This window comes from Chaetodon trifascialis, chromosome 13 (assembly GCF_039877785.1).
Source record: "Chaetodon trifascialis isolate fChaTrf1 chromosome 13, fChaTrf1.hap1, whole genome shotgun sequence".
NCBI lineage: Eukaryota > Metazoa > Chordata > Actinopteri > Chaetodontiformes > Chaetodontidae > Chaetodon > Chaetodon trifascialis.
In genome coordinates, this window is record NC_092068.1 from 13,135,708 (window position 1) to 13,153,255 (window position 17,548).

Below are 17,548 nucleotides of genomic sequence, written 5' to 3' on the forward strand. Positions count from 1 at the left end.
ACAATGTGCAGTTTGATGCAGTAAGAGATTAATGATTAGAATCATACACTTTGAGTGTATAACATTATATATAATACAGTAGGCATAATAATAAACACAACTTCCTGCGGCTGATGGGGGGAACCAGTATTAACCTTGAATATGAACCTCAGTGCGTAGCTCATTATCCTGTTAAGTTTATACATTTGCAAAATTAACTGAATCTGAATGAATTCTAATTCTATTATAGATTATATAATATATAATTAAATTTAGTATAAGCTATGCAGTCTGAGCATACTCTAAACTCAACTTAAGGATTTCAATTATGCAACTGCAGCATTGTAACCACTCTAAGATATTATTATTCCCCACTTTATTTTTTTCCACACAATCATTCCCCAACGAACTAGAAGGCATCTGCAAACCAATAGTGGATTGTACATGTCACACTACCCTCCGTCGCTGAATAATAAATTCACTTTCAGCTGTCAGCATCTGAAATTCATTGTTAGCTGGAGAGCTGATAAAGGAACATATTCACTCAAAGTAGGATTAATGCTCACCTGAACCCACCAGTTGAAAGAGTATCATTATTTTACCACAATTAGTGTATGTCAGTATCAAAAGTTTTAATTAAATGTGAACAATTAGAAGTTAATCTTGTGGTTTACAATATATGCTGTTGCATGAAACTTGGTTGATTGAAATAAGTTTAAATTTCAATTGCTGCACCACAGATGTATGCAGATTAAACCTGGAGGGTTGCAGCGTGTATCCAGTTACAGACTGGCTCCAGTTGCATACATCATTCATTGGGGCGACCTGTACGTTTTGTGCACCGCCCTCTGTAAAATGCACATTAGGTCTGTTGTCGTTTTACAGCCCGTCGGGATAAAGACAGTTGGCCTTGGAACCTTGCTCCAGTGTCCTTACCATCACTTACCTTAATCTCCTCTGAAAAAGTGATGAAACCTTGAAAACGGGGTTGATCTGAGTTAACGGGAGAAGAGAAGGTACATCTGTACCTGCCTCGCTTTGACATGTAAACAAATGATAGACTCACAGCGCGCTTACAGACGTCTTGAAACTGTACACTGAGATCACTACTTACTCAGCAAAAATATGATTAAGATCATCGGCATAGTCATTTTCATTATCTCTTAACTAGAATTTATCCGCTGCTGTTTAATGAGACAGCTTGATTAGCATCTCATAACCTTGGGGCATGAAATGGATTTTCAATGGCTGATACTGTCTGCTAGTCTGAGTCCAGTACTGGGACTGTTCTGTGTGTGTGCATGTGTGTGTGTGTTAATAAAAAAGATTTTACCCTTTTAATTTGAATAAATTGGACATACTTCTACTCTTGTCACATTCAAACAAGCTAGTTACCTCTGGAGGGTGTTTGCTGTAACTATCCATTCTACAGGTAGCCAACAACACATTAAATTGTAGTTCGTCCTTGTGGGTGCCACAGTGTCGAGCTTATCAGTCTTTGGCTATTGTGACCTTTAAATAGTGCAGCAGCTGTGCTCTACCCATAGAGAAATTCCATTTTTGTCCGCCCAGAGATGTCAGTGTCCCAAAGAAAGGCCTATCATGTGGAAAGGTGTTTTGCTTAGATAAGTGCTGAATACAGTAGAGGGAGTACAGAGTGCGAATTAAAATTAAGCACTTGTATGATAGCATCGCAGTTCCTCTTTGGGATCCCACTGAGCCATTGTTTGTGTGATGACTTTGTCTGCCACAATGCTGCTCATGAGAGATAATAGAGATAAAATGCCCCCTTGTGAAAAAACTATCCATATGCGGTGTCCCGGCTCTATAGGAAATGCTAATTCTAACAGGGTTTTCAGTATGGAGTGCGTTCATTCTGGAAATGAGAAAAAAATCAAGTAAAATGTCATCATAGATTCACTTGATTTTTAAGTGAGCTGCTGATTGACACTATTGTCCCACAATGCAGCGTGCAGCAGAAAGTGAGGAGCCGCTCACAGCGAGAAAAAAATTAAAGCTAATTGCAACTAATGGTGAGGCAGCCACAGGAAGACCTGAGAGAACAAAAATATTAATACATGTTTTGAACTGCATTGTGTTTCCTCATTAAAGCTGCTCTAATAAATAGTCATGGATCAAATGACTGGACTCCTCACAGCTATATGGAACATTTTAGCATCTTTCAGCTCGGTGTTACTTTTTTGGGTCACTTTCTCCGCTCTTATCCGTCTCATTTCAAGCAGCAGCAGGCGAAAAAGCTCTGATAAAGTTAGCGGCTAGCTGGTGAGCATTGTGAGGCAATTAGCGAGGAACAAGACATTTTTCCCAAGTGTTAGTGGAGACCAATTCACAGCGAAAAGAGTGAATATTAGACTTACATTCATTAGATGGACACAAACACAGCTCATGCTTAAGTTCCTTAATGTCTGCTCAGTTGGCCATAACAACCTTATAAGGCAGTAATATGTCATTATTGTGTTTGCAGCTTGTTCTAATGTGAGGTTGTCTGTCCATTCTTTTCTAATGTCCTGCATCCCCATCAAGTGATTGTCATGTTTCTGTCAGTGAAAACAAACACATGGTGGACATTTCTTTCACTCTCAGTGGAAATGCAACAATGCATGCAAGACAATTCTAAGTAAAACGCTTTTTAATAGCATTTCTAGCCAGAGATGGATGATGTTATTTTCATAATGTTCACTGAATGCATATGAGCTTTAGTTCATTAGTTATTACAAAAGATTTTTCAGGTCTCGGCTGAAAATATCAACGTTTTCTACTGTTGTACTGCTGTTTTGCGTTGCTGCTCTGGTGGTTGCTGGACTCCGCTATCACTGAAATGTGCATGTTGTTTGAATCATTGTCTTTGCGCTTATCTGAGCTGCTGTTATTTGTGTTATGTTAATGATGTTCTTTCAATTAAAAACAAAGATGTTAGAGCGTCAAATTAGCTTTAAGCTTCAAGCACTTCTACAGTGTCCCATTGATGATGTATGTGAGACAGTGGCATTGCTGTCCACGTGAGGGCTTTCTCTTAGTGATATCCTCAACATTCCTCAGCACACCAGCACCAAAGTGTCCGTGATGATTCAACAGTACGATAGGTTTGTGTAATGGCCACCGGTTTTCATTACTTCATGAATGTCCTGTTAAAATAAAACTGAAAAGTCCATTAATTCCCTGCATATTAACAGCCAAACAGCATAGCATGAAAACTAGTATATACTGTGAAGTATAGCATTATATAAAGAGACAAACCACAGTAACAGTGTTGAACATATGTCAAATTCTTCTGTTGAGCAGGATTTGGAAAGGTCTACCTCTCTATTTGTTGAAGACGTGGAGGAGATTGGAAGCAAAAGAAGTCACCTGTCATTTGAAGGCGAAAGCTTGTTAGAGACTCACAAGAAGAGAGCTCAGATTGTATGAATTGATTTGTCTTTGCTCTAACAGGAAAGTTAAGTAGCTGCTCCTCCGACAGCAAAACACAGCCCCGTCTGGAACACTTTCATAGTGGCATTCATTTCGTGTTGGCATTGCCGGCTGCTCGTCTGCGCTGATCTTGGCTCAAGTTGTTTGTCACCTGTTAAAACTGACAGCAATTGTGATGTTTGTTTTGTTTCCTGTCTGTGTGTGTTGGCCATGAGGGTTGTTCAATTGGAGCATTGAGCTCCTGTTTGTTGATGAACATGACAGGTCAGTGAGGGAAGATCCAGGGTGTTTGTAACCTTGCACAAATGAACGCACGATTATTTTTGCTATGTTTTGGACTGCATATGTCTGAAGTTGTTTCATTTATGTTTTGACCAGGGCTACAACATACCTTAATATCTCACACCATTTATTAGCATTAACACTGACCCACAACCTCCCCTCAAGCACTCCATTTGATCATGTGATGATTTGGATTCCGTTCTTAAAAGCTCTCCAGGTGAGCAGTAAAGCTCCTCTGCTCGTCACACAAGCACCAAACAACCAGTCACCTGCTTTCTTTAATGTCTGTGGAGCTGATAGGACACACTCTTCTGACAAGCTCACAGCCCAGTCATCCCGAGCTGTCATTAAAGCATAAACCCCTACCTCAGGCTTTAATCCCCCTACCAGGGAGGACCTGGACTTCCCCAATAGCACAGCTTGCTAACCTGGCAGTAAGTGCCTCAGGACATCTGCAAATCTTGACAGGCCCCGGTGCACTGCATTAAAGGGTGGCCTTTGTGCACATTTTCCAGCTTAAAAGCTATAATGTTTGTTGTTTTTTTGTTATTGGATCTGCACTTTAATGAAGCACAGAAACACGCTAGTTTGGTCCATAAAATCAACCTGAGGTTGCTTTGATTTTTATTTAAGTATATGCTTCTTTTGATCTTTGCTTTCTTATTCATCTTATCTCATTTAATGACTTGTATTTCTTAAAACTTAGGAGCATTAAAAAATCAGGGCCGTGAAAGTGCACAACAGTTTCAAAGTATTTTGTGGATGGAAAAATATTCTTTTGTGAACCTCTGACACTCAGGTGGGATGTTCATGGAGCTCTTATTAGGCATGTTAGTGACATCGTATGAAATAAAGATAAAAGACCTCAGCCTACAGCACAAACAGCATCTTTCATCAAATACATAAACCCGCTTATAGACAACAGTGGTTATATTGTTTTACATACTTTGTGTGTTAGCAAATTCTGTTTGAATATTAACAACTTGATGCTCAGGGATGGGTCACAGATCTTTTTTTTTTCATATGCAGTGCATGCAGAAAACAGCCACAATGAAAGGTGTGATCTCTAAAATAAAACTTTTTAAAAATTGAAGGACTTGTGTTTTTCTGCCAAAATCTTTAAATAATTTACCTGCGAGTCTCATTCAGTCATACGCACAAAAATGCAGATCACTGCCATCTTTAAGATTAACGTTTGGAGGATAACAGCATCTTATGAAACCTGTAGGCCTCGTCCTTTTTAAACACAGCTGTGCAGAAGTTGATAGTGAACAGATCTCATGTATGAGATCAGATACGAGCATAACCAAAACAAAAATACTAGAATATGATATGGACTGTAATGACACCGGACTCTGTTTCAAATGCTCAGTGTCATTCCTGGTGGTGTTGAGAGCACTCTAAAGAGAGTCAAGAAATGATCAAAATCAATGCAACAGAAGCAGAGATATCAGTTTTATATTCCACACAAACCTGGTGTCACACTGCCACCCACCATGCAACTTGACTTTTGACTGTTCAGTAAGAGATTCAGGTGTGTTTTGCTCGAGCCTCGAGCAGCTAACCTCGAGCAGACATGAGGAGCAGTACAGTGGTGTGGTAAGCTCACTGTTTTCTAACTCCACACCCACAGATTTTTCAATTCTCAAACTTCATCCCAACCAGCACTGATTCAGGTGACATCACCGGATGACATTCATCAGACTTCACACAGCTCCCTTTGGAGCTATAAAGGCTTTACACAACTTTTTATGTGCAATATCAATATCTCCTCGAGACCTGTTAACAGACTTTTATGTGTAAAATCAGTGGAGTTCCCCATTTAGAAAGTACATGCAAACAGATAAACAAGCAAATTGAGAAACACAATTATTTGAAAGCGCAGTTGCAGCATCACGAAATACAGTGCAAATACAGAGAACATTAACCAAACACAGGCGTGCTGTGCACAGAACAAAATGGAGCTGAGGTACAAACAAAAAGGACATTTTCAAAGGAAATATTTGCCTGTATTTTCTCTATTTGCAGGACGATGTTTGCTGTACTTGCTTGCGTTTTCTTCACTTGCTGTGTGCTTCATCAGGCTGGATATGTGTTGTCAGATTAGTGAATGTGCCTCTCAAGTTGCTTGTGTTTTGTCTATTTGTAGGTGCTTTCTTTCGTTGCAGTGCATTGAGCTCTCAAGGCCACCGTACCTGTCAGAAGTGAGGAGATTTTTTTTTAGATCAGTGTAATTTTGTTCAAAAACACAACAAAGAAGCAGGCCTCAGTCACTGAGGTTCTTGTGAATAGTGCTTTGCTCAGCAGCATTAGCAGCTTTGCAGATTCACAGTGACATGACGCAGCTCACCCTGCTTTAAGCCGTGCAGACCTGTAGGTCAGGACAGAATTTTCTCAAAGTTACTTTTCACAGTGAATATGGAGATTAATACGGCTTATTAGAATTCACCCTCTACAAAAGCTCTCAATTAAATGTTTGTCCTTCATGTAGAAGTTGTGCTTTGTGAAATACAAATAAGTATACAGGGGCACCCATTTTATCACTGAATATTTCCTCAACGTCTAAAATGTCTTAGTGCATACGTAATTGTTGCATTTACAACACCCTTCCATCTAATATCTGCATAGTTATCAGTGTTGAGACTACGGGGGGCACATTGCATCATTTCAAACCTCATTTAACACCGAACCGTGCCCCTTTCTAAAGCCCAAATTGCTCGCCATGGAGCTGCAGAGTAGCTCCAGACATTCATTAGCTTAATGAAAACAGGCCAATCTTCTCCTACCGCCCAGCGAGCGCGTACTCGGCGCAGCCGCAACGACCATCTGCTCTCAAGCTCCCTGCCAGCTATAGGATAGTCCTGTCAAAGCAACCCCTGTGAAGAAACACATCCATAGAGGTGCCTTAATCATTCAGAAGAGAGGACAGGCAAGGACAGTAGGGATGCTTTAAAAAAAAAAGAGGTTTCATCCCTGCGTCCCTTGGCGCCTCCCTAACCTGAGATGTAGCATTCACTCATGACGTTAATGATGTCCATGAAAAAAGCTGAGTGTGCAGTTGTCAGAGTTGAGGTGCAGCAGCCACACAGCTGGCAGTGAAGTTATTAGCCGCTCAGCCACTGTGGGAGAGGCTGCTTTGTGAAAAGGTTAATATCATTTTAGGGTTGGCCAGAGTGTGTTGTGGTGGGCGGCTGACCACCTGTTCAGCTCTGGTGGGGGGTCTCATATCGTCTCATCCAACAGCAAACGTTTGAAGGTCGAACCATTTATTAAAATTTAAAAAGTTTGTGCGAGATAGTATAAGTTGTGGATTTGTTCGAAGCATTGGATGATTAAGTCTCTTTTTCAGCTCATTTTCTAACAGATCTCTGCTCATATTTTCTTGAGAAACGACCCATTTGACTATAGTTGTGTTATGAGTTTCACGCCTCCGATTAATCACCACTAATCTCAGCAGTGTTGTTCCTGCAACAACCCAGAGCTACTTTTCTCAATATGAACACTAGCTGGTGCACAGTGAGAGGGAAATGATAGTCAGAGCCCTGAGGCTTGAATCTGATAGTTTGTCATCGGGATAGTATTACTTAATTTCCCACTGGGAAGAAACTCATTATTTCTGACTTTATCTCAGCACTGACCTCTGGAACAGTCTCAGGAACATTATTGGTTTGAGCCTATGTTGCCTTTTTTTTTTTTTTTTTCTTTTTCATCGGCGCGACATGGATGACCCAAAACCCCAATAAGATACATGACTAGCCAGGGCACAGTTCAAGCAAATGGATGGATGCATAGGTTAGGCTGCACCACATATGAGAGTCCCATTCACCTTTAATGTGCTACATACAGAGCACAATTATATTGATTTATTACAAGGTGCATTGCAGCTTTTTCTCACATGATGAATGGTCAACGGAATGTGAGATTGTATTGATAATAGATGACTAATGGCCAGCAAGCATCTGTTATGTTAACCTTTTCTCCACATGGATCAAATTCCTTTTGCATCCAGCTCACAAAGAGAGAATGCTTCAGAATCATCTGCCCATATATATGAGCGTTTAGCATTATTTGACCACTTCTTACGCATATTTGAGGCATTGATAAGGTGTCTGATTGCTTTTTTTCTCCTGTGTCACAGTTTAATTTTGTCGGGAAGCTGCTGGGACCACGGGGAAATTCCATGAAACGATTACAAGAGGAAACAGGAGTCAAGATGTCCATCCTCGGCAAAGGGTCCATGAGGGATAAAGGCAAGGTAAGACAGATATCGATCGGTGTTGAAATATACTTGTTTGGCTGGTCCTAGATATCGATCAAATGGAAATATTTACAGAAACAAATCGCTTGAAGTTCCACCGAAGCACAGAAGGATATTCTAAGCGACAGCATCTGAGCTGTAACTGAGATGAATAACACCCAGAGTAGAATTAATAGCTCTGAGTTGACAAACATATGTAGGAGAAAATGGGAATGTGTTTCAGTGTGTTGTTTAATAGCATATTCTGTAATCGTCAATTATGACTACAAAGTAATGAATCTCTTCACCAAAGCCATTTATCCTGCTGACTTGTGGTCCCCTGGAGCCAAACTTATCCGAGCGTGTACACAGACAGCCTGCTGGATCTGGAATTCATGCTCAAAACAGGTCTCAGTGTGCTGCAATCGAGTTACATCGCTGTTATTACTGTAGCCTCCGATTCACACACCTCGACATGACAAAGGACTTGCAGTGTTACCACCTCTTTGGTGAAGCTGGAGCTGCATTTCAGTACATCAAGAACGCGTTAAGGGTAAAAGAATGCGGAGGCTGTTATAACTACTTCAATAATAATGTGTCAGATGACAATGTGACTCACCTGAATCTGAATCTGCGCTCAGCTTCACAGAGCTTTATAGAAAGGTTCAGCTCATTCATTGTTTAGCAGTCCATAACTTTACTGTGTGTTTCTTAGGTTATTACGACCCGTATTTTAGGTCAAGGTTGGTTGTTTTCAGTCGTTCAGGTTTGAGGACATATTGAGGTGGACACAGTCACAGCTCCAATATGACTGACAATATTGCTGTTGATTTGTCAGCGTTGTGTTCACGACTTCTTTCAGCTGCCAAAAATCAGTTATTGCAGCTTAAACATATCAGTGTGGCTCTAGTGGTCATTTGTGCATATTAAATTCAGTTTAGTTGAGGAAACAGTTTCACGTCAAGGTCATTTAGCAGCCCTGAATTGCCTCTCTGGGGGATCAATGAAGGATTATCTTATTCTGGAGCTTTCAACCATATCACACTTAATCAGAAACACCATTTTTAATGAGTGAATAAATTCAAAAGAAGTGTGAGATTGAGAGTTCTTGGCTTTGGAAACAGGAGACGAGGGAGCAGTCAGTAGCTGTTCTGGAGCTTTTGATCATATCACATGACGTTCATTAACTAATGGAGTTTCCCCGTTTTAATGGAAATGTTGACCAAATTTTCATTTTTCTCTAAGAACAGACCACCCCATCCACAAATGACTGAAAAATAATTTGGCCATGACCTTGTAAACAGTAATTGTTTTGTTCATGTATTCTAAAAAAGGCTAAGGAATCTTCTGGGTGAAAAAGCTTTTGGATAAGCTAACTTAATAAGCCCAACAATCTTCAATAGCAGTATGGCTTTGTAATTAGAAATTACTACCTTTTCGCATGGATTTCCATTCATGCCTAATTGTGAGGCTGAAAGTCTTCACTTTGACGAAGAGAAGAGGCACTGAGACGTTTCTGTGCCATCACATTTTTCATTGGGTTTTGGCCGCAGCAAGAGTTCATTTAAAGCTTTGGCTTCCTGCCACTAAGTCCATTCAATTTACTCGTGTGCTGCATTAACTTGTCTTCAGTGTGTAAAATGAAGTAAAGAGAAGCTAAAATGTTAATAAAAACAACTATATGTAAAATAAAGGCTTATTTACATGCATGCAGTGCTCAGGTTGTGATACTGCGCTGTATGGTACAGCATGCAATATGACTTTTTATTATCTAATAAATCAATTACTGACATGGTAACACGTTGTGTTCCCTTGAAATCTGAGGGAGGTATGGTGAGTGTTGTGTCGGGTGTTTTCTGTTAGTGATACTGATTTTTTGTACAGTCTGACCATGTCTGAAGGACGCTGTGATGAGACTGACACCTAAATGTCGTCACTGAAAGGCTGGCTGCTATTCGAGGCAGCTGGTCAGAAGGCAGTGTGGTGCAGACATAGCCAGAGTCCCATGCATCAGTCCAGCAGCAGGGTACATCCCACATTTGGAACTTCAGCATTGGAGCAGCCCACCCAGTTCATATTACACCATGTGGTTGATATTACACTGTGTGCATAGATCTTAGCCTGGTCAACGTGGTGCTGAGTCATGGAGCTAAAGCACAGTCCTCATTTCACCTCCCTGACTCGAGACTGTTAACCGCAAACACTGCAAGGCTGGAGAGATTTTTACTTCCAAGCTCCTAAAGTCCCTATAGCAGTGCAAACATACAATATCGATTGATTAAGCACACAGCATACTGCAGTCATAATTGATGTATAGCTCTGCGTGCACTGCAGTCTCTCATAGGGTTGAAACAGCTCAAAGACACGATCATCTGCCCACTTGCACATTTTGATCTGATTCATAATGACCTGGGCTCTCTGACGGTGAATGTGAAAGGCTGCCGAACTTTAAGGAGTGATTTTTTAATTAAACGCTGATTCCTCCCAGAGGGTGGAGGATGGCCATCTTACACAAGGACAAAAGTTGGATTCCCCAGATTGTCTGGGTGAGTAAACTGTGTGAGTGGCACTCTCGCCTCTCTTAACAGCCGCCGTCAGTGTGTGCTTGAGTAAAGCACTCGACACCCAATTGTTGCAGGGCAGAATGAAGAATGAACGCAGGTAAAAAAAAAAAAAAAAAAAAAAAAGCCTCTTATCTGTGTTAATTTTGGTATGACTGAATAATCCCATTGTTCAGTATGCAGCTGCTGCACCTGTAGCTGATATGAGTAGACAAACCGTCCCCTCTCCAGGTCTGACATCACTTCTAATTTGTTCAGAGCAGAATTGATTTTATGATTTAAATGCTTCCTTTGAAACTCAGTTAGGACTGGCCCCGAGCTATACTACAAGTCTTTTAAGCCTTTAAAGCGAGTGTGTAGCCTCCGGCAGGGCCCCTCAGGGCCTGGGTTAAGACTTAAAGGTGATTGGGCTTTTCTTGTCATCAGACTTTGGAGCAGTTTGCATTAGAGCTCGTATTGACATCTTTTGTTTACTTTAGTGGCCTCTGGTAAACTTGCTTTAACTCAATGCCCCCTGTCTAAACATTCACCTTTTAACATTCATAATGTTTTGCGCTGTATTTTTTTATTCATTTATTTGTTTTAGCATTCATGCTGTGGAGCTCTGTTGCTTAAGGATTCATAAGTTTGCTTTCATTTCATTGTTAAAGCAGTGATGTTTCTATAGCTCCCAAAATGTGTTACGCAAAATTTTATTCAGCAGATCAATAAATAAGCAATATGCAATTATATTGCATTCAAAATCATTCTCCTTGTCATTTTTAATCTCGAGATAATCATAAAACTGATGCTGTGTGTTCAGACGTGTGCACCACACAGTCATACGATAAGATAAGATAAGATAAGATAAGATAAGATAAGATAAGATAAGATAAGATAGACTTTATTTATCCCACAATAGGGGAAACATGTTACAGCAGCAACAAGACAGACTGCAAGAAGTCAGAGGACAAGAAGACAAAAAAATAACAAGAATAAAAAATATTGCACAAATGTTACATACCTTATGGTAATTTACAATATATACAATACAATATATACAGTACACACTAATTTACAAACTACGATTGCACATGAAAAACAAGAAAAATGTGAGATGTGATCAGGTTATCAGTACAACTTGTATTTGAGTGGATGTTTATTGTGCACTGTTATACAGTCTGATGGCTGCGGGCAGGAATGACCTGCGGTAGCGCTCCTTCCTGCACTGGGGATGTAAAAGTCTTGTGCTGAAGGAGCTGCTCAGGGTCCTCACAGTGTGGTGCAGGGGGTGGGAGGAGTTGTCCATGATGGATGTCAGCTTGGCTAACATCCTTTTGTCTGCCACCTCCTCGATGGAGTCCAGTGGGCAGCCCAGGACAGAGCTGGCTCTCTTAACCAGTTTGTTCAGTCTCTTCCTGTCTCTGTCCGTGCTGCCCCCTCCCCAGCACACTATGGCATAAAACACTGCAGATGCCACCACAGTGTCATAGAAAGTCCGTAGTAGAGCCTTGTAAACACCAAAGGACCTCAGTCTCCTCAGCAGGTGCAGGCGACTCTGGCCCTTCCTGTACAGGGCGTTATAGTATTGTCTGTCCAGTCCAGTTTATTGTTGAGGTGAACACCCAGGTACTTAAAGGAGTCCACCATGTCAATGTCCGAGCCCTGGATGTTCACCGGTGTGTGAGGGGAAGGTTTCCTTCGGAAATCAATAATCATCTCCCTGGTCTTGCCAGTGTTTAGGATCAGGTGGTTCTGCTGACACGAGTCCACGAAGTCCGTGATGACCCCCCTGTACTCCTGCTCATTCTCCTCTGACACACAGCCGACAATGGCACTGTCATCAGAGAATTTCTGCAGGTGACAGAGGGTGGAGTTGTACATGAAGTCCGAGGTATAGAGGGCGGAAAGGAACGGTAACAGCACTGTACCCTTGGGGACCCCAGTGTTGCTGACTACCACATCTGACACACAGCTGTGTAACCTCACGTACTGCGGTCTGTCAGTGAGGTAGTCGATGGTCCACGCAGCCAGCTGTTGGTCCACACCAGCCACTTCCATTTTCCCTCGCAGCATTGACGGCTGGATGGTGTTGAAAGCACTGGAGAAGTCAAAAAACATGACTCTCACAGTGCCCCCGGGGGACTCTAGGTGAGACAGGGCCCGGTGTAGTAGGTAGGTGACAGCGTCATCCACCCCGATGCCAGGTCGATAAGCGAACTGCAGCGGGTCCAGCGCAAAGCTCACCTGGGTGCGAAGGTGGCCGAGGATGATCCTCTCCATGGTCTTCATGAGGTGGGAGGTCAGGGCGACATGTCTGTAGTGGCTTTGTTCCCTGGGATGGGCTGTTTTTGGAACCGGCACCACGCAGGAGGTCTTCCACAGGGCCGGGACTCTCTCCAGAACATGTACAGAACCACCTGACTGAGCTGGTCTGCACACTCCCTGAGCACCCTGGAGCTGATGGCATCTGGGCCTGTGGCTTTCCTGGCCTTTGTCTTCCTGAGGATGTAATGTAAGGATGAACTGAACCTACACTGAGTACAGGGTAGCTACACTAAAACCATTCATCCATGAGACTTTCAACCTGTCAAACACACAATTTTCAGATGACATTTCGTTTAATTTGTTTTCATTTAGCAGTCTTTACAGAACGTTTTAAAGCTGCATTAATAACTAGTTTTATATTGACGAGGTGTAATGAGAATAATCGCCGGACTCTGCACTTCCCCTCAGCTCTTCAAAGCATTTTAGCTTTTAGGTCACTGTTTTGGTTTTGTGGCCCACAGCTTTGCTATTTTTATTTATTTTATAAATTTATTTATCAACTCATTGTGCGCTACCTGCTCGGCACTGAAGTTCAGACAAACTAAGTTTCGAAGGGGCATTTAGCTGCTAAAGAGCCAGTTATTTCCCTCTGGAGTTATTGGAAGTCAAAACAGAGCTGAAATGAGAGTGGATATTTGTCAGGCAGACAGAAACATGACTCCAAATAAATGCTTGTGTCGCTCCATATCTGCTGCATGTGCAGCTATGCAATTGTTCGCGAACCATGCCAACTTTATAAGGTGATCATATGTCAGTGTTGTGTTTACAACTTGTTCCGCTGCCTCCCAGTTGTCAAAAAAATCAATTAATGCTGCTTGAACAAGTGCATGCACTTGTTTAGCACCATTTACGCTGACTGCTATGCAATGTCTCGTTAGAAAAAGAGGACGTGGAAACCTTCCAAACATTTTGTCAACACTTACTGACCGTCAGGATGACTTGAACTGCATGTGTGGGTCTCAAGATGTCTATTCATTTTAACTTGTGCTGTTTTGGAGCGGAGCCGGCAGATATTGTTCACAACAAATCAAAAAATGCAACTTCTGTTGGAAAAACATTCGCTAACATCCTCCCTGGAGCCAAAATCTACGACAGAGCTCGACTGTTTAGTGTGTTATTCTTGTTGTTTTCAGTTGAGTGATAATTATTATTTAGAAGTTTTCCCTTATACCAGTGAGGAAAAGGCCACATATCATTCAGAAAGGTTTTTGTATGTGGTGCAGATGTCTTCCTAGTGATTGCTCAAGTGGCTCCTTGTCTTGAATCTAAGTCATAAATGTAACTGTAGGTTATAACCTGCCTGTCTAAGGACTGCTTATGATATAAAGCTCCATTTTAGAGCAGAAGAACTTCATATGGCTGAATTAAATGTAAAGATTTTTAACCAAGCTAGCAGTGTGGCACAAAGGATGTCTGTTCATCCAGACTGAAATATCTAAACAACTATGGGATGTATTGTCATTGAGTTTGTCCAGGACTTGGTTTATGACCAAATACCTGCAAAGGAGTGTTTACTACTGATTAGCTAATGTTAGCACGTGAATATACTTCACTACAATGCTAAACTTGGCAAAAAGTGTACCTGGTTAACTTCAGCATCTCAGCATTGTCACTGTGAGAAAGTTTGTAGGCTGTGCTGATGTTAGCATTTAGCTCAGCATTAGCATTCTCAGTGGCAATGTTCTGTAGAGCCACAAAAATGAGTCTAAACTAGTCTTAAAACACTAAAGGTTCATACAATCAAGCGGCAAAAGTTTTTAATCTAATATGTACTTAGTCAAATTGCAATGTACAACATAAAGAAAACTTTAACATCTCATTGGTGTGTCTAAATGCAGCAGTTTAATTGCACCTTAATCCAAACAAGTTTGAACTGTGCTCCCACAGTTGTTCCAATTAGCATAATATAATACTTTTATTAAACAACACGTAGGCCCAGTCCTTTGAGGTCCCATTTATGGACACAAATCCTTCACTTGCTTGTTTTTTTTTCCACAGGAAGAAGAATTAAGGAAGAGCGGGGATGCCAAATACGCCCATCTGAGTAATGATCTTCACGTTTTAATTGAAGTCTTTGCTCCACCTGGAGAGGCGTATTCCCGAATGAGTCACGCCTTGGAAGAGATTAAAAAATTCCTAGTTCCAGTAAGTTAAATATACTTGACCATATATTCTCCTCCTAATTTTCATTCCTGTGTCGTAGGAACTTCATTCATTACTGCTGACTTGATCATTTCTCCACCAGGCCTATTAACACAAAGCAAACAGTTTCTAAGTTTCCAGTATCCACTATTATGTATCCAGGGTTTGTTTACAGGAGAGTAAGATATGTGTGAAGTTTTGCCTCTGCATTACAACCACTATCCTACACTACATGCTCTTGCTCACAAATGAAAAATAATGTATTCAGCAATTAAAGTGCAGTATGGAACGACTTGCAAGACTCCAGCAACTTATAGCCTGGAGAACTTAGCAATAATTAATGTGCATGTTGTGTTCACTTGCTGAGTCTAAGCTGTAAATATTAATCAAACTTTGCAAATGCGACAAGCCTAATAGAGGTGCTGCATGAGTCTACTTTATGGAGTTCATGCTTCTTCCGATACAGACTCAATGCTGTTACAAGCATGTCTGGGTCATGTCACTGGGCTGGATGATGATACTCCATCTGTACTGAGCGGTTCATGCCAGTCCAAATACAAATTACTCAACACTGTCTGCCAAAAAACAAGTAAACAAATATGGGGTTATTCATCTGTTCCTGGAGAATTCAGGGAAAAATACTCTTATCACTGGACATGTCTTTCATATCAGATTCTCTTTGTCTTCAAGCTGTAAAAGCGAAGCGTATTTGTTTCCAGGCTTCTTCAGATTTACTCTAATATTAGCAACTGTTTGGCACATCAACTCCTGAACCCTTGGCTCATTATCTGCTGGTGCACACGATTTGCATGAAAACTCAGGCCTTAAAAGAACTGCTTGTACTTGTGGCTCAAAGTGGAACTGGCACCATGCCTGTACAGTATGTTAAAACAAACTTTGTGAGACTGATGGAGTAAATAACACACCAGACGTACATTTTCTGTACAAATGTTAATTTGCTTCAACCTCACATTAGTGCTCTGATGCTCTCCAGTCTCTAGTAATAAAAAGGTCAGCTGGCTTCTCTTGCTCATCTTAGATCAGCAGGGGCTTTTATGTATTGTTGAGTGGGTCACTGTAGAAACAGCAGTAAATATAGGCCTTACGTCCACACACAGTCTTTCCAAGAATATTAATGTATTGCTGGCAGAGCCCTAGCTCTTGCTTTAATTGCAGTACCTTGAGAAAAGATGAGGTACGGTGTATTCTAAATTATCTTTATAGAAGTGCAGACACATTTTCTAATTAGTGTACACGCAGGATTGGCTGTAATACATTTCTTTTTAAATAGGAGAACACATTCAATAAGCACAGATTGTTTAGGCTAGACAGCAGTTTGGATCTTTTGTGAGAATCTGCCAGCAGAACTAATGCTGCAGGGTTACTGGGAAGGAACCAATTGAGTGAGATTTTACTAAGTGAGAAAAGGGCTGAAGATCATTACTGTGGATGAGAATGCACTGTTTGCCATATTTGAGGGTGTTCAAAACCAGTTAGTGGCAGGTAGAAGTGGACAATAAAACCCTCCAGTGCTGCTTTATTATAAATGACAATACACACAAAAAGCATTGGTGCCAGGCATTTTGGAAGTTGTAGCTTGCTCTCATTTATATAAACAGGACTTAAGTATGACTTAAGCAGAGAACAACATATAGGTACTTATTCATACAATCTTACTTTGAAGTGGAAATGATCGCATCTTTAAGCAGTCTAGACTTAAGTGATTTTCCTGCTGGTTATGTAGGAGTATTGCAGTTTGGGACACATCCAATCCTGTGGTGAATTTTGCATCAGCTTTGCGTGAGCAGAGTGATAAGAATGATCAATTAAAGGGGTGAAGAATTAGCAGGCGTGCCAGGCCCCCCATCTGCTGCTTTAATGCTGCAGTTATGATTATTCTTTTTTCCCTTGAAGTTTAAGGTTAGACCTTTTTTTTTTTCTCGTATCAGCTTTTTCTGTCCCTCCTCATTCACAGGTTGTTTTAATCCTGAATTGATCTTGAACATCAACAAAAACAGACAGCAGCCATACCATCTATTTTATAGCGGAAGCTCACTGCTTCAGGGATCTTATGGATTTGCAAATAAACTGCACATAATGTAACACAACAGGCATCTGTCAGTAGCCACGGTGACAGATGTTCCCTGCCTCTGGTGGAGACTGGCAACTGCATCCGGCTGTTTACCTTTTTTTTTTATTATTGCTGCACGACTGTGTAGTCAAAGTGGTACTTCAAGTGAATTGCTAGTGGGGATCAGTTTGATTAAAGACATGCAGCATGGGCTTGTTAATATTGTTAATTCTTACTAAACTTTTACTTCTTATAGTTCCACGTACACATACTTCTGCATATGTGAAACAAGTTGCATAGAGCCTTTAGTGACTTCAAACAGAGCTGCATGAAGACTGTTCAATTGCCTCAAGTGATGTCACTTGAGTCAGGGTCGGCTGGGGCTGAAGTTTGACGGTGAAAAATATTTTGAGCTGACCTGCCCTCTGTAGACCGCTCATCATCTCAGCTTGAAGCTTACTGCTCGAGGCTACTACCATTACACGGCAAGCTTCCAACTGATCTGTCAGCTGTTGAGCTGGGATGAAGCCACATTAA

At 41.2% G+C, this 17,548-nt stretch overlaps 1 protein-coding gene across 3 annotated transcripts in view; it reads left to right on the top strand.

Moving 5' to 3' along the window:
- Positions 1 to 17,548, top strand: part of khdrbs2 (KH domain containing, RNA binding, signal transduction associated 2) — a 64,608-nt gene that overhangs the window by 15,966 nt on the left and 31,094 nt on the right. For all 3 annotated transcript variants that reach the window (XR_011603002.1, XR_011603003.1, XM_070977958.1), the window contains exons 3-4: positions 7,832 to 7,948; positions 14,797 to 14,943. Coding sequence is in view for 1 of the 3 variants with exons in the window: in XM_070977958.1 (XP_070834059.1) it covers positions 7,832 to 7,948; positions 14,797 to 14,943 (264 nt within the window). In the remaining 2 variants the exon portion in view is untranslated. The remainder of the gene's footprint in view (positions 1 to 7,831; positions 7,949 to 14,796; positions 14,944 to 17,548) is intronic.